At 48.4% G+C, this 17,745-nt stretch overlaps 1 protein-coding gene across 2 annotated transcripts in view; it reads right to left on the bottom strand.

The window, feature by feature from the left end:
* Positions 1 to 1,211: 1,211 nt before the first annotated feature.
* Positions 1,212 to 17,745, bottom strand: part of LOC125428095 (suppressor APC domain-containing protein 2-like) — a 33,389-nt gene continuing 16,855 nt past the window's right edge. Inside the window, exons 3-6 of one of the 2 annotated variants that reach the window (XM_048487715.1) lie at positions 9,547 to 9,684; positions 7,657 to 7,758; positions 4,423 to 4,530; positions 1,212 to 2,259 (exon numbers count right to left, since the gene is read on the bottom strand). In XM_048487715.1, coding sequence (XP_048343672.1) covers positions 2,137 to 2,259; positions 4,423 to 4,530; positions 7,657 to 7,758; positions 9,547 to 9,684 — 471 coding nt within the window. In that variant the 3' untranslated portion in view covers positions 1,212 to 2,136. The remainder of the gene's footprint in view (positions 2,260 to 4,422; positions 4,531 to 7,656; positions 7,759 to 9,546; positions 9,685 to 17,745) is intronic. The other variant, XM_048487716.1, reaches the window with a different exon arrangement.

Raw genomic sequence — 17,745 nt, 5'->3', positions numbered from 1 at the left:
GCAGGCTGCCACGCACGCCGGTGCACCCCCTGCTAGACTGCTTCAAGTTCTGCGTGCTACTGCTGAGAGGAGGGGCGTAACTAAGGCAAAAATCACATGGCAAAATCACCAATTAGTAACCCCCCTCAGCACACACAAATAATTAGTAACCTACTCTCGGGAACCTGTGAGAACCTGCTGCATCCCACCTCTGGATCCGCCTATGGAGGCAGAGTGGGGCTGTGCCAGTGGATTTGCCCTCCCCGGGGCACTTACCCTGCGGGGGGCAAATCTGCTGGAAGGCAGCTGCCACGGCCCTCCACGGCAGCCAGGCGCAGCACAGAATTCCACATCAGCGCTCCTGCATCCTTGCCAGTATGGCCGGGGAGTAGACATTAGTTGGCTTCCACCCAGCCTTTGCCTGCCAGAATGTCAGCACCAGGAGCTTGGGCTTATGTCACCCTTTTGGGTGTCTTAAGCCCAAGCTCCTGGTGGTGACCTTCTGGGTGACATAAGTCCATAGACCCCACTGGAAGTCTTTTTGGGTGGAAGGGTGCTTTTTCTGTTTTTTGACTTCCCACGTCACTGAGAAGCCCTTTTGGAGGGAGCAGGGCGGCGCCAAAGCAGCACTGCGTCTCACCACTGGAGGCCCTGAAATGGGCTGCCCTTCCAGTTTAAGCCAGTGGTGGGATCCAAAAATTTTAGTAACAGGTTCCCATGGTGGTGGGATTCAAAAAGTGGCGTAGCGCCAATGGGGCTGGGCGGGGCACGATGGGGGCGTGGCCGGGCATTCCGGGGGCGGGGCATTAATAATTTCTATGTTACTGTAAAAAACTCTTACTGTAAAAAAAAGTTCCTAATTTCCAGCTGGGATCTTTCTGTCCATAATTTAAACTCATTATAGCAAGTCCTATCGTCTACTGCCAACAGAAACAACTACTTCTCCTCTAATTGACTGCCTGTCAAATACTTAATACTTTCAAATACTTAATTTTGTTTCTAGAAATCAAAAGAAGGATACTTTCCTTAAACAAGGAACTTTACCATATTTCTAAAACATGTTTTTAAAATAGCTCAACAGGGAGAATTATCCCGTTTTCTACCTTCGCGAACCAGCCACATAGGAAACAACAGGACTTTATGATTTTTGGACCTAATGGAATTTCTAGCGGAAAAGCAGACCCAATTAGTAACCCCCTCTCGGCACACAGAAATAATTAGTAACCCACTCTCGGGAACTGGTGAGAATCTGCTGGATCCCACCTCTGGTTTGAGCCCATTCATTTCAAAGGGCTTAGACTGGAGTAACTCTGCATAGGATTGCACTGTTAAATTGATGCTTACTAAAAGTGTAAAAATATTAGCAATGACACCTAGTCAGAGGCTGCCAAAGAGAACTGCCACGTCTTGTCTCGGGCGGAAAGCCAAACTTGGTGGTAGCCGGAAAGCCGTGTAAGCAAGAAGGAAATATCATTTAACCTCTAGGGGGAAGTGTGCAGTTAAGACAGTGCTTGCTGAAATTGACATTCTAGCCCCATTCCCACGCCACGCTGGAGAAATTTCAAAATATTGTTACCGCCAGGAAAATAAAATATTTTCCTAAAGTCAGGTTGCCTGGCTACACTGGCTCCATGCCCGGACGCGGAGACTTGTGTGGTTCAGAAGCCTCCATAAGGCTCACAGAGAACGTATATGTGTGTTTGTGCCAATGTTATACGGTTTGCTGAGCTGAAATCACTTATTGTTACCTGGCGAACAGCGGTAACAATATGATGGCAGATGAGAAGCGGGGCAGATGTAGAACAGCCCATAATAAATGTGCAAACTGAGAACAATTCTCTGCGGTCTCTTTTCCCCTAAATTTCCCCCTAATATGCACAATTTGGGCTATGGCAGAATGGGAGGAGGTCACAAAACAGGGAATAAAGTTTTTGTCCAGAAGTCCACGGTAGAAGCTCTGTTTGCAGAAACGATGCAGTGGCATAAAAGAGTAGACAAGGCAGTGGTGTCCTTGAATGGAAAAGATATGCCAGAAATACTGTCCTTTGACTGCAAAGGGCACAATGTCACAGAAGCTGAGCCAGAGGAGAAAGGGCTGCAGAAATATCAAACGAGAAGGATATCATGTTCGACTTCAAGAGGAAGCAACCTCCGCTGTCAGATAAAGGTGGACTCTTTGTGGCTGGCGAGGCGGTAGCCCCGGATCTCTTTCAGCTGTTTGCAAAGGGCTGCTTTCTCTTGTTCCAGTTGAGCGATGCGGTCGCTTTTCTCAGACACTTCCTGTGAGCCAGGCAGAGATGTTATGGTTAGGAATGCTAGCTGTCGTTACCCCACCCTTCCAAAGATGACCTCCTGGCCTCTCTAATCCCACCCAGATTCCACCCCAAATATACTACACGAGTTGCACAACTCCACAGATCCCATTTGTGTTCCTCTACTTCTCCTTCTTTATCAACCGAAACCAGTGGCGGAGCTACAAGGGGATGGGGGGTGCGCTGTGCACCGGGCACATGCCTGAGCACAGAAAATTGCCCCCAGGCCCCTCCCCCTTTCCCCTGCCCCCCACATGGCGCCCCCACCCTCTTCCCACACTTACTTTAGTCCCCCCCGTGGTGCCCCCCACCCCCTTCCCACACTTACCTTAGTTCGCCCCCCACCCCCCTTCCCACACTTACCTTAGTTCCTTTTCTTTTTCTTGAGTTTTTTCAGGCTACAAAAGGCCTGTTCACAGTAAAAACAGCCTGAGGAACTACAGTTCCCAGGAGACCTTGGGGCTCACAAGGTCTCCTGGGAAGTATAGTTCCCATCAGGCTGTTTTTACTGTGAACAGGCCTTTTGCAGCCTGAAAAAACTCAAGAAAAAGAAAAGGAACTAAGGTAAGTGTGGGAAGGGGGGAAAGGGGGGCGCCGTGGGGGGAATGCCACGGGGGGCCATGGGGGGCGGAAAATATAGAATGTGCACCGGGCGCAGTTTGGCCCAGCTACACCTCTGCCCGAAACTATAATAAAAGTCATTCATCAACCTGTGGCCAATTTCACAGCAATAAGCGCTGACAAGCTGCAACCTGTGTATGGTGATCTCTCATGGCGTTTTCAAGGCAAGAGATAAGCAGAGGTAGTTTGCCATTGCCTGGCTTTGCATTGCAATCCTGGACATTGTAAGTGGTCTCCCATCCTGGTCACCTTCCAAGCTCTCACAAGGTTTCTCGGGCTGTTGTACCCTAGACACCCAGAGACAATCCTGTATGCAAACGTCTCCGAAGAAGCTGGGTGCAAAGCAAGGGATCATGTAGGAAAATATGCCATGCACTATGCTGGTGCTTTTGCTGTCTGCATAAGGGAGAGGGTGGAGACTTATCTTTAATTGTATGTCCCCTCTTTCAGACTATAGAAGGTGTTTTCATATGGTAGAGTCAGCCTGGATTGATGTTACTGATTTTTTTTTAAAAAAAGATTGTCAATATGTTTAGTAACAGGGTGCATAAATAATCTGACTGATGTTTGAAAACATCTTCTAGATGGCAGAGAAATGTTAGTCTTAAAGAAGAAATCTTGCTTGCATAATTTCTCTCCCACCCAACCTCCCATGACAGCTGTTCCGTTATGAAACTTGCCATACGATAGATGCGCTATACCAGAGGTGGGATCCAGCAGATTCTCACCAGTTCCCGAGAGTGGGTTACTAATTATTTGTGTGTGCCGAGAGGGGGTTACTAATTGGGTCTGCTTTTCCATTAGAAATTCCATTAGGTCCAAAAATCATAAAGTCCTGTTCTTTCCTATGTGGCTAGTTAGCGAAGGTAGAAAACGGGATAATTCTCCCTGTTAGGCTGTTTTAAAAACATGTTTTAGAAATATGGTAAAGTTCCTTGTTTAAGGAAAGTATCCTTCTTTTGATTTCTAGAAACAAAATTCAGTATTTGAAAGTATTAAGTATTTCACATGCAGTCAATTAGAGGAGAAGTAGTTGTTTCTGTTGGCAGTAGACGATAGGACTTGCTATAATGAGTTTAAATTATGGACAGAAAGATACCAGCTGGAAATTAGGAACTTTTTTTTACAGTAAGAGTTTTTTTTTACAGTAACAGAGAAATTATTAACGCCCCGCCCCCGGAATGCCCGGCCATGCCCCCGTCGTGCCCCGCCCATCCCCATTGGCGCTACGCCACTGTTTGAATCCCACCACCATGGGAACCTGTTACAAAATTTTTTGGATCCCACCACTGCGCTATACGTTTGATGTGAAAGAAGTGTTGCCTTTGGTCTTGCTTTAGAAAGGTTCAAGTTGGGCTGAGTTTAAGGGTTCAGATCTTAGAACACTGTCCTAAGTCTGGGCTTGAGGAGATTACCTCACAGTGCGGGGGTGGGTTCAGATCTTGTATGTTAGAAAAGCCATGAAAATATCTATTTTTTTAAAAAAAGAAGGCCAGGTATTTTATATTACCTTGATCAACAGGTGGTTCTGTTCCTTCAGGACGTTGACTGCTTGCTGGCGAAACTCCTTGCCTGGCGGATAAAGGGGAACCCCAAACCCAGAAGGTGGGACCTCTGGCTGGAGAAGAAAGAAAACCCATGTGACTTATCTAAATGTGACTAGGCTACAGTCACGTGGCTGACTGGGGATCTGAACTTTGGTTGTCCTAATCCAGTACTCTAAACTCCACTGGTTCTCAGGAAATGGCAATGGAAGATCGGGTCAAGTAAAACTTCAGGGTCCAGTCACAAGTTTGCATACACACCTGGTGGGCCCTGAGAGTGCACCTTGCCACTCCTTAGCGCTTTCGATGCAACATCTGAATGGCCCATAAGAACATGAATTCCAACTCACGCACACCCTGTGATGTGCTATCCTTGCCGCTCATAATGAATGATTTGCAGACTGACTGTACGGCACACAGAACTCCATCCATGCCAAACAGAATTACATTCGAAATGGGAGGGAGGAGGAAGGCTAAGACGGAACGGGTGCAATCCTGGTGCCTTCCCCGCCCCCCCCCCCCCCGGTGAATTCATGAAAAGCTCTTTCCGAGGTTTAAAGGGGGATCATCTAAATAAGTGGGCTTAAAGAGGGAAAAGAAATAAGTGAGTCAGCCCTGGTCCATCAAGGCCACTGCTGCCTAAAATGCCTGGCAGAGGCAGTTCGGGGTCTTTCCCATCACTGCCTGACTGCCCAACTGAGCCTTTTAATTGGAGATACCACAGAGGCGTAGCTAGGGAAAATGGAGCCCGGTGCAAAATCTGAGTTTTGCTTCCCCCCCCCCCCATTTTTGTGGGTTTTTTGTATTTTTTAGTGTTTTTTCAGTTTTAGGCCTGCAGGGGGAGCAGTTGTTAGGCTAGCAGCATCAAAATTTCAGGGTACCTTTAGGAGACCATCCTGATGATACCAGCCAGGATTTGTGAAGTTTGGTTCAAGGGGTCCAAAGTTATGGACTCTCAAAGGTGTAGCCCCCATCTCCTATTAGCTCCCTTTAGAAACAATGGGGGATGGGGCACCCCTTTGGGAGCCCATAACTTTGGACCCCCTGAACCAAGCATCACCAAACTTGGGTGGTATCATCAGAAGAGTCCCCCAAAAACTCCCTGATCCTGCTAGCCTAAAAACTGCATCCCTTGCAGGCCAAAAACTGAAAAACACTAAAAAAAAAACCAAAAAAACCCCTGAAATCTTGGCCACCCCCAGGCGCGCCCGGTGCAACGTGCACCCCCGGTGCCCTTGTAGCTACGCCTCTGGATACCAGGGATCAAACTAGACATTCGCCATGCCAAGTGGATGCTCTGTCAGCAAGCCACAGCTTTCTTCTACCGTGTTTCCAGCTCCCATCCTTTCCTGCATCTTCTCCTTGCAGGCCTGGTCTTCCCATGTGCCACACCTCTAGTAAATTCAGAATGAATTCAGATGATGACTGTCCTCTGGTCATCGCCCACCCACCCTGGGGGGAAGGGTAGGGAGGGATAGGGGAGCCCATCAACTGGTTGTAACCCACCCACCCTGGGGGAAGTGTAGGGAGGGGTAACGCTAAAGCAGGGGTAGGGAACCTGCGGCTCTCCAGATGTTCAGGAACTACAATTCCCATCAGCCTCTGTCAGCATGGCCAATAGGCCATGCTGGTAGGGGTTGATGGGAATTGTAGTTCCTGAAAATCTGGAGAGCCGCAGGTTCCCTACCCCTGCGCTAAAGTTACCTTTGCCTTCTGTCACCATGACAACGCCTGCTCTCTCCTCAAGACCTCATGCTCACATTGTCTGGCTTTACATTCATTTCAAGTTTCTAGTCCACCTTAGCTTTCCACACTCTTCATTTCAAAACTGAATGTAGCCTGTTGGCTCCCTTTCCCTCCTCAGTGGGGGGGAGATACAGTAGGTTGAAATGGTTGGATCCAAAATGGCTCTTCTGAATAAGGGAGTCGTCAAAGTTGACTTCGAGTTTTCTGTATTTCACTTCCCTAGCCAATGCCGGCTTTAGGGCCCAAGGCAGAAAATCAATATCAATCCCCCGTCTCTCCAAATTAAAATGTCCAGGTTGTCTCTGGCAACCAACAGGAGCTTGGGAGGGTGGGAATATGAAGAGGTGCGTGCTGTCACATGCACCAGGACGACACTTCCGAGAAAGGGATGACGGCTGTAGAGATGGCAGAGGGGGGGATGGCAGAAGGAGAGGGGAGTGGAGGGGACGCAAAAAGCAACGCCCTCACGCACAGAGCCGCCTCCGGTTCGGCCCTCCACTCACCTTTCCTTCCAGCGCTGCTCTGGAAGGACACGCCCACACTACCCTTTGACCTCCAGGCCATGTGGAGCCGCAGTATAAGGCTGAAAGAGCCGCATGCGGCTCCGGAGCCGCAGGTTGCAGACCCCTGCTCTAGCATAATTTCTCCCAGTCAGCGGGGTATAATGGTTAAGGGCAGCAGACTCTAATCGGGGTTTGATTCCCTACTCCAGGGATGTCAAACTTGCGGCCCTCCAGATGTTCATGAACTACAATTCCCATCAGTCCCTCCCAACATAAGCATTGGCTAAACTGGCAAGGGCTGATGGGAATTGTAGTTCATGAACATCTGGAGGGCCGCAAGTTTGACACCTGTGCCCTACTCCATCACATGAAGCCTCCTGGGTGACCTTGGGCCAGTCACAGTTCTCTCAGAACTCTCTCAGCCCCCCCACCCCCCGCCTCACAAGGTGCCTGTTGTGGAGAGGGGAAGGGAAGGTGGTTTCAAGCCACTTTGAGACAAGGTAGGAAAAACGTGGTATAAAACCCTACTCTTCTGCCTACTCTTCCCAGAAGTTATGCATATAAGATTCATTAACATGAACAGGAATTGTGGTTCTCTTCATTTATACCGCAGTGGTGGCGAACCTTTGGCACTCCAGATGTTATGGACTACAATTCCCACCAGCCCCTGCCAGCATGGCCAATTTGCCATGCTGGCAGGGGCTGATGGGAATTGTAGTCCATAACATCTGGCGTGCCAAAGGTTCGCCACCACGGATTTATAGGAGGCTAGCATAGGAGACCTTATGCCCTGTGGTCTAGATCAATATAAGCCCCCTTCTGTAGTACCTTCTAAACTGCAAGCCTTCCATCTCAGCCAGCCACCTCACCTCATTCCACGATAGGGTCACCTCTGCGACACAATTTTCACCCCCTCCCTGCATTTTGGTGATAGCCCCTGGTCTTCCTCACCTTGCCGGAGGAGGTGAGCAAGTTTTTCAAGCACATGTTCACTTCCTGGATCCTGGCAAGCAGCTGGCAGCTCTGGTTGGCATAAGACTCCGGAATATAGTTCTGCAAATGTGCAAAATGCAGGCATGGGAATCTAGAATTCAGATCCAACGTTAGCCCGAAGGCTGGGTTTGAGAAAAGCGTGTGTTGAAAGGAGGCACTTTGGCGTTTGCTCTGCCACACATGTACTGTTTACACAGTTGTGTGGGTTTATTCAAATTGGCCAGCTGGTCAGTGGCAGGGGGGCCATGACAGCTGGAAGATCCCTTGCCCTCTCAGTAGGCCATCTGACCATGATCTTTAACCTGCACAGAGTGTTGGCAATGGGAAATGGCTCCTGGTTTTGCTATTCGGATTTTAAAGGGAAACAAAATCAATCGTGAAATCTTCACCTGGACTTTCTGAGCCCTTTCTGTTGCCCATCAGCCTTTTCAATAAATTCAGGCCCAAGATGTGTCCTGGACCATAGCGCTTATCTTCTGAGCTCAGGAGGTCCTTGAGCGCTTGCAATCTTGCGGCTCCTTCACTCAGGAGTTCCCCAGCAATTAAGGTTCCTTAGGTCGAATCCCCCACTGAGAAATCAAAACTAGATACAAGCAGGTTTCAAAATAAACTGCACCTTTTCATCGGGGTTTCAATGTCCCTACCGCAGCATGTATTCAGCGAAGACATGTAGGCCTATCTCAGCTTCCAGAAATGCAGCAATCCTAAAGTGACCAGCTGTCCCGCTTTTGGCGGGACAGTCACGCTTTTCAGCAATGTGTCCCGCGTCCCGTGGGGTTTTTAAATCCTCCCGATTAGGCAGTGCGGCAGCACGGGAGCGTGCACGAGGCCGCAGGAGCACATTGCTTTTTGCGACGCTCCCCGAACAGGGAAGCGCCACAGAAGGCAGTGCGGCAGCGCGGGAGCGCGCACGCGGCCACAGGAGCACACTGCCTTTTGCGGCGCTCCCCGGTAGGGAAACAGGGAAGCGCCCCAGAAGGCAGTGCGCTCCTGCGGCCGCGTGCGCCTCCCGCACTGCTGCACTGCCTTCTGGGGCGTTTCCCTGTTTCCCGACCGGGGAGCGCCGCAAAAGGCAGTGTGGTCCTGCGGCCATGTGGGTGTGTACGCACGCGCGCCCCACGTTGCAAAGGTGAAAATCTGGTCACCTTAAGCAATCCCCACTACCAAGCGATCTCCTTTGCGTGTCTCTCCAGATTGGCTGCCGTGCCGTGTTGGGGTGGGACCTTTTCCCCCGCAAAAACATGATCACATCATGACGTCATGACATTAGAATACTAACACATCTACCCCCCACTTTCTGGTTGGTTATCATTTTCTCGTGTTCACATGTGTTCTGGTGTTCTCGCGCTTTTGTTAGTGGCTAGTTTTTTAAAAGTTTTAAACATTTTTTAAAGGGTGAATGATTAAGCGTTTAAGCGTTTTCTCGATCTCCTGTGGCAACGGTTGACCGGTTCACATCTCCTCGTGCACGCGCTTGCCGAGACTAAAGGGGAAATCAAAACCCAGGCAAGGTTGCGCACGCATCGACCTTAACCTCAAGGTTGTGGCTGGTGATCCCCTGGGATTACAACTGATCTCCAGGTGACAGAGATCAGTTCACTTGGAGAAAACGGCTGCTTCGGAAGGGGGACTCCATAGCATTATACCCCATTGAAGCCCCTCCCCTCTCCAAACCCCACCTTCCTCAGACTCCACCCCCAAATCTCCAGGTGTTTCCCAATCTGGAGCTGGCAACCATAGTGGCAACAGATGAATCTCCACAAAAAAGAATGTCTGCTGTTAGGAAAGCCCAGAACCCACAAGATGCAGATCTGTAACTTCTCCACCCACTCTGGGGCTCATACTTACCATGTCAGTCCCCATGTGCTTATGACGCCTCTGGGCTTCCAGTAGGTGGTGCTGGAACCAGTTTCGCACCTGGTCGACCATCTCCAGCCCTTGCAACAAAGCATCTCGCTCCCGTTCCAGCTCCTGCATCCGCTTCAGCTGCAAGACAGAATAGAGAATTGGGATTCCTAGAGAGGGTTCTATTCCACCCTTAGCATCTTCAAGAGCAGCAGTGGCGTAGGAGGTTAAGAGCTCGTGTATCTAATCTGGAGGAACAGGGTTTGATTCCCCGCTCTGCCACCTGAGCTGTGGAGGCTTATCTGGGGAATTCAGATTAGGCTGTGCACTCCCACACACGCCAGCTGGGTGACCTTGGGCTAGTCACAGCTTCTCGGAGCTCTCTCAGCCCCACCTACCTCACAGGGTGTTTGTTGTGAGGGGGGAAGGGCAAGGAGATTGTAAGCCCCTTTGAGTCTCCTGCAGGAGAGAAAGGGGGGATATAAATCCAAACTACTCCTCCTCCTCTTCTTCTTCGATTAAAATTTACCAGGCTTAGGATAGCCAGAATCAACATCGCTAGCTGGCTAACAGAGGCTCTGGGCGTTTATGAACTTGTGGTCTCTTTTGCATTGAGCATACCTACCCGTTGGGTTGGTTTATTGGTTATGCACACGGTTGCCCTCTCCGGAACTCACTGCACTCTCAGATCAGAGAATGCCCACAGCTTTTCAGGGAAAGTGAAGGAAATCAACACGTTTTTCTCTTTTTTCGAGTTTTCTTGTTCCTGCCCACACAAGAGAAGTTCCTCCCGCACAGATTGAACAAGGAAGTGAGGGGGCGGGCCAAATGTCAGCTTTGTTTGGTTGTGTATGCTTCCCAGTGGGTTCTTCCCATATACACAAAAACCTGCTGGAAAAAAACCCACTGTGAAACACATCGTGAGGAGGGAAACACTGCGTGCATAAATGACCCCTGAGTCTGAATGAAACCAAGGCAGCCACCTTTAAAAATATATATCTATTTATCTTTTGGGCCTTGGAACCCGTTTGCAATACTCTGAAGCCTTAAGATGGGCAGAAGCCATTTAAATGAATGGGTGACACCTTGACCAGAAATGAAGGACATCGACATTTCAGTACAATCTACATTTTTCTACAGCAATCTCTTGCACCTACATATCAGGGACTTGGGGGGGGGGGGGAAGCGGGGGCGCAACTCCAGTTAGAAGCCATGGTTTATTCATGTATTTGTACATAAGCTTTCACCCTCCTTTCAGATTAGGTTAAACTACATATAACAGGGATTCACTAGTAGAGCATCATTTTAAATTAGGTAGGTAGGTAGGTCTGTGTATGTGTGAGTATTTATTTATTTATATTGTGTGTGTATGCATATGTATATATGTGTGTGTGTATATATAATGTATGTACGTGTGTGTGCGTGTAAGTATGTGTGTGAGCATCTATATATATAAAAATCTATCAGTGCGTTTTTCTGCTGACAGGTAATCTCCCAAACTACTGGACCAATTGCTTTGAAATTTTCACACAACATTGCATTCACATGCGGCCAGGTTTTCATACTGTTTCCACACCTCCTGTTGTGTACACGTCACAACTGTGCCAGTTATTGTGTACATGCCACACCTGTGACAGTTGGAACCACAGTTCTGTTCCGCAACAGCGCCATCTGCTGGCCGTCAAAGCAACACCCTCTGATAAAAGGGAAACAACCCTTGAAAATCCTCTGCCATCTGGAGTGAAAGGAATGGGTCTCGCCATCTGGACATGGCCCACCCAGCCTAGCAGAGGAAGGGGAAGGTGAGGGACGGTCCGGGGGTTTGCTGGACCAAACGCTCTGAAATTTGAACACAACGTAGCTCATGCCTCCCAGCGTGTTTTCAGCTAGGTCAGTCAGTCACAAGCCTTTATTGGCATAAAATAAACATACAAAATCAGCATACAAAATTTGCCCATTATTGCTCACAATTATAGACACTGGTACTAAAATACTAAATACTAAAATATATACATGGTCCTTCTGTAACTATAGGACATTCCTTCAGCTAAGTTAACTCACTTAAACGTCATCGGATACTGACAGAAGCTAGCAAAATTACTGCTGGCTATATGTGGTCATAATACATAGACATTGGTTGGTATTCATCTAGACTTACGTCTATTATTGTTAGCAGAAATTTTGCTACATTCTCACACACTGTGGGATCCATGTTGTTCAAAAGCATAGGTATCTTAAGAGCATCAGTTAGATTGTTATACAGAAATGGGATAAGTGCAGATTCGTGACATTCTGATTTTTGCAAACCTTTACACAAATGAAAGCAGGGTATGATCAAGTATTCCACCTGACCCATATTGCAGTTTTGGACATTATAGCCTCCTCCTGTTTATCAATTTGTTGATATCTGCCATAGAGCAGCATAGAAGGCATTAATTTGAATCTGGCCAGTAGTTAGTAAACTCTTCTTAATTTAGGGTTGGTGGTCCACTGTAAATAATTGGCCATGTGTCCTTTGTTCAAATTGGAATAAGCAGGGTCAGGGGGAAACACGTTTCCTCGCCGCGAGCTGTTATCATATCCCCATACTCTTTGTTCTAATAGCTTAGTTTTCAAGCAGCTATATGCTTCTTGATAGGGGAAAGAGGGACTAACCTAACTCTAATGAAAAGCTTCAAGAGTGTTGATTTTTCCCTCAACTAGTTTCCTGTAGCCACCTAGAATTTCCAAAGCAATAAATGGAAAGCATGAGGTGTAACAAACTGGAAAGTGATCCTGCAGATAGGTGGATAATGTGAGCTGCATCTGGACAGTTCTCAGCCAGGCCATCGGCATGCTTTTGAGATATTTGCCCGAAGTTCTAAACACATAGGGCTGCCATGAAGCACAATTTGGTAAGTTTCTCCATAATTTTGTGGAAGAAACGGGACTGGGCTGTGTTTATATTTTTTTGTTTATAGCTCCTATCCAAATAGGTGCTCCATAGAGGTGAGCTGGGAGAGTTTCCATTTAGCATTGGAACACCCCCAATGCGGATGGTATATACTGGGTGGCCCACAGTGAAAAAGAAACGGGCCACTTGAAATTGCTAGGGCACCGTTGTTGTTAGCTGCAGCGAAAAGCACTCGCTAAAAAAAATTCTGCCCTGTAAATTTACGCAGTTTGTTGAAGTGGTAAGAGGCTATGCCCCAAAATTGATTTCGGAACCGGTTTAACTCTGTTCTATGGGTCTGTTATTGATGGTCCATGTATGACTCAGGGGGTCTTTCAGCTACGGGTTAATTCATTATTTTGGTTTCCTTTTTTCTATAGTTAATTACCAGTTCGCTCCTCTTGCCACAATATTCAGTACAGCAATTTAAGAGACGAAAGTGAGACCAAACTTTAGTGTGGGAAATGAAGAACGGTGTCGCCAGCATACAGTAACGCTGGCACGTAGTTTAGTGCTTAGTTTGGGGAACATGCCCATTGGCCTTCTGAGGGTTGGCACTAGATCAATACTCAAGGAATATATTGAACAAAGTGGGGCCAATGTACAGCCTTGTTTGACCCTGGTTGTGATGATATCTTTCTGTGAGCGGTCCTTTGTTGCTGCTCTTATTCTGGCAGTTAGTGCAAGTGTGTAAAGGGCTGTTTTATAAGAAACAGTACGTCTGTGGGGTCCATGTGTAACGCCGCCTAATTTTCCTCCACAGTAGGGCTACCTCTAGATATGGGAGTCAAATCGCCCCTTTTAAACTCCAGGAAGGCTGCAACAGTTTTACGGTTATTATGAGTTATATCTCTTTTGTTAGCTAAGTGTGCAAGCAAACTGTTACATGATCCAGTGTTGATTTATTTTTAGTGAATCCAATTTGCTCCGGTCCTATTACTTCTGCTTGCTTGACCCAATCTTCCACTCTCCTAAGGAGTAGTTTTGCATATAGTTTGCCAATTACAGATAATAGGCTTATAGGACGATAGTTTGAAGGATTTGTAATATCACCCTTTTTGTAGATTGGGACAACTATAGACGCCAGCCACATCTTTGGGATGCGGCCCGTGTTATTTACATGGGTAAATAAGGAAGCCAGAGTTTTCAGCTAGGTAATTCGTCTGCAAGGGACGGGAGTGAAAGGGATAGGCTCAGCCACCTGGACATGGCCCTCCCACCCTAGCAGAGGAAGGGGAACGTTAGGGAGGGACGGGGTGGGGTGCCATGCAAGGGAACGGGAGACAGGGAGGGGAGCAAGGGGCCCCTTGCCCCTCCCCTCCCTTGCAAGCATTGTGCAATGCCACATGTTCAAACCATTCACTTCCCCTTTTCTTTCTTTTCCACTTCACCAGGCTCAGCCACAGCAACGCGTGGCCAGGCCCGCTAATATATATATATGCACATGTGTGTATATACATGCCTGATGTTTTATTGTATTGATAAATTATGTAACCTATGCAGTTAGTTACCCTGAGACCAGATTATGATAGGGATAGGGTGGGGTAGAAATCAAATAAATAAACCAAAAATATGCCAGCCACAGATGCAGGCGAAATGTTAGGAACAAGATCCACCAGACCACGGCCACACAGCTGGGAAAACCCACCACAACCAGTTGAATCCGGACGTGAAAGCCTTCGACAATACAAACAAAAAAAATAATTACAGTACTTTTTATAACACCATATCTGTTTGTGGTATCACTAAATAACAGAAGCACACAGAGAAAGAGAGAAATCTGTCCTTAGACGGCATAGTGATTACAGAGAGAAGAATCTGGGAGGCCCGGGTGAAAAACCTCACTCTGCCCCCGGAAGTTCCCTGGGTTTGACCTTAGACTAGTGTTCTCCATCAGCCTAACCTGCCTCACAGGACGGTTGTGATGCTAAACACAGGAGGGGGAAAGGATGCTGTAAGCCTCTTTGATCTCCAAATGATAAAGGGAGAAAGACAATAGAGGGAGGCTGCAGGGCAAGACGAAGGCAGAAAGGGACAGTTTGAGGAGATGCAGTGACAGGTTATGAGCCTAGTCACTGTGATAGTTTGGTGTGGTGAAAGCGGAGGGGTTCAGCGGTCACCCAAGAGGTGGCTTTAAGGGTCAATTCGAAGGAAGAAGAAGAAGAAGAGTTTGGATTTATATCCCCCCTTTCTCTCCTGCAGGAGACTCAAAGGGGCTTACAATCTCCTTGCCCTTCCCCCCTCACAACAAGCACCCTGTGAGGTAGGTGGGGCTGAGAGAGCTCCGAGAAGCTGTGACTAGCCCAAGGTCACCCAGCTGGCGTGTGGGGCAGTGTACAGGCAAATCTGAATTCCCCAGATAAGCCTCCACAGCTCAGGCGGCAGAGCTGGGAATCAAACCCGGTCCCTCCAGATTAGATACACGAGCTCTTAACCTCCTACGCCACGCTGGCCGCTGAGGCAAGATTTTCAGGACTAGGAGCACCACAGAAGGAAGAATAAAACCAGTCTGACAAGAAGGATAAACCCAACAGAGTGAGAAGCACAAAAGGTCATAGGTAGAGAGAGATGTCTCAGGTCAACACCAGGGAAACTTTGAAGGGAAGAACCAGGAGCCAGAACTAAATAAAGCAGAAGTTTGGTAGCCAGGGGAAAGCATTCCTACAGAAACAGTCTAATTTTTTGTCCAGTAAAATTCTAACACTCGGCTAGGCAGTTCACCCATATTACACAACCCATGACTCGAGGATAAAAGAGATCAAAATGAAAAATCCCCCCACGATTTGCAAGAGCAGCCTGGAAACATTGCCAGCTACCCTGTTTCCCCGAATATAAGACATCCCCTGAAAATAAGACGTAGTAGAGGTTTTGCTGAAGTGCAAAATATAAGGCATCCCCCGAAAGTAAGACATAGCACAGTTTTTGTTTGGAAGCATGCCCGACAAACAGAACACAGAAAAACAAGACATCCCCTGAAAATAAGACATAGCGCATCTTTGGGAGCAAACATTAATATAAGACACTGTCTTATATTCGGGGAAACACGGTAGCTCTGCCGAGAGAGAATCCCACAGACGAGACCCCAAGGCGGAGAAGTCCTTGGCACGGGCAGCAGCTGTAGATTGGGCCCACGCACCAGGGGCCTTCTCGCAGATTTCCACGGTCAGCAACTTTCCTTTCCTCAGGCTGACTGGCCGAGAGTCGTTCTCTGCATAAATTAAGTCCCAGCCCCCTGCCAAAGCCAGCAGCTTAGAGGCAGTGTGTGCGGAAGAAGGGGGTGGAAGTGAGGTGGTGATCCCAAAGAGGCGTGCCCCACGATCACTCACCCAGAAGAAGACCCGTAGAGCCTCCAGACTTCCGAGGGCTGTCCCCAGCGGGACGATGAGGATGGTGTAGCCTCTTTGCACCACCATGGAGGCACTGGTGTGGCAGGAGGACAGCAGTGCCAAGAGGACAAGAGGCGGGGGCCAGCCTGGCATTCCTGCAAGACACAGGGGACCCCCGCTCTGATGGAACTCCTCAGTTGGGGAAGGGTCTCTGAGGAAGCTCTGAGGATGCTTTCCTGGCCACTCTCCGCTCCAAATGGCCTCTTTTCCCCCTTTCTTTTCCTCTTTTCCTCACGCTTCTTTCACTTCCCCAAAAGACACTAAAACATCCAACCCGGATTTGTCCCGAACGCTCGCATCATTTCTCATTCCGGCCAGTCTCGTTGCACTGTCCCCTTTTCCATAAACCTTTGCTACAAAACCTTTCTCTCAACAGTTACTACTACCCCCTCCTGCACCCTCTCCTGCCCTGGGGCAAACTGACCCAGTAAGTGAAACTGTTTTTTCCCCCTCCTCTGTCTGCCCCGATTTGCTGAATTCAGCCATTTCCCAAAGCGTCCCAGGATACACTGTAAAGCCTCAGTTGCCTCAGACAATGGTGGCGCTAATCCCGGCCTTTCCGGCTGGCCGAATGAGCTCAGGGGACGGAGAGGCGCAAGCTGAGCATCTGCTTCGCCACAGGATTAACCCCTTTGGCCTCAGCACAGCCTCGTCCCACACTTTCTGGTCTCCAGCCAGCTCAGGGACGGCAGCTTTGGGTTCGGAAATTCATGGGAATTTTGGGTGTAAAGCCTGGGGAAGGCAGGGTTTGTGGACAGGAGGGGCCTCTGAGTGGTATAATGCCACACAACCCACCCTTGAAAGCAGCCATGTTCTCCAGGGAAATTGATTATTCTAACCTGGAAACCAGCCGTCATTCTGGGAGATTTCTACCCACTACCCAGATGCTGGCAACCCTAAGCCAACTAGGAGCTACTGACTGGAAATTGATCGTGTTTTGGGGGCACATCCCGGGATAAGCAGGATATGAGAAAGGGAGGGACCTCAGTGGGGTCTAATCAGAGGTGGGATCCAGCAGGTTCTCACAGGTTCCCGAGAGTAGGTTACTAATTATTTGTGTGTGCCGAGAGGGGGCTACTAATTGGTGATTTTGCCACGTGATTTTTGCCTTAGTTACACCCCTCCTCCGCTCCTCAGCAGTAGCGCGCAGAACTTGAAGCAGTCTAGCAGGAGGTGCACCGGCGTGCGTGGCAGCCAGCGCCTGCGTGCATTCGTTTCCCGCCCAAGGACCGGCGCAGTGGCTGCCTCCTTGCCACAGCCCTGCCCAGGAATACCCTGCCCCCGGAATTCCCGGCCACGCCCCCATCATGCCCTGCCCAGCCCCATTGGCGCTACGCCACAGTTTGAATCCCACCACCATGGGAACCTGTTACTAAAATTTTTGGATCCCACCACTGGGTCTAATGCGATGAAGGCAACCCTAAAAAGCAGGTATTTTCTCCTGAGGAACAGATTTCATAGTTTGGAGATCAGTTGTCATTCTGGGGAAGGGGGGATCTCTAGGCCCCATGTCTTGGTTGGCAACTCCAGGAAAACAGAATGTTCTGGAAGATGTTTATGAACAAAAAGCAGGGTTGCGGCATATTGGGATAATTCAGGAGGCTGCTTTTATAAGGGTATAATATTGTTGTCTACTGGACTGTTTATTCTATACATTATCTTCCCTTTACCACCTTGTGCGCTATTTTTAAGCCCAATTCCAGCATGATTTGTGGAATATTATGCCTTAGATCTTTTTATGTTCTTATTTTCTAAACCTAGCCCTGTTGCATAGTTAACTGGATGTCTTATGCTGTTTGACAGCTCTTGAAAAAATTGTAATCCACTTCATATCTCAGCAAGAAAGGCAGGCTATAAAGGAAGTAAATAAGGGAGACGAAATCA

Source organism: Sphaerodactylus townsendi, linkage group LG03 (genome assembly GCF_021028975.2).
Source record: "Sphaerodactylus townsendi isolate TG3544 linkage group LG03, MPM_Stown_v2.3, whole genome shotgun sequence".
Taxonomy (NCBI): Eukaryota; Metazoa; Chordata; class Lepidosauria; order Squamata; family Sphaerodactylidae; genus Sphaerodactylus; species Sphaerodactylus townsendi.
This window is presented reverse-complemented; position numbering and strand designations above follow the sequence as displayed.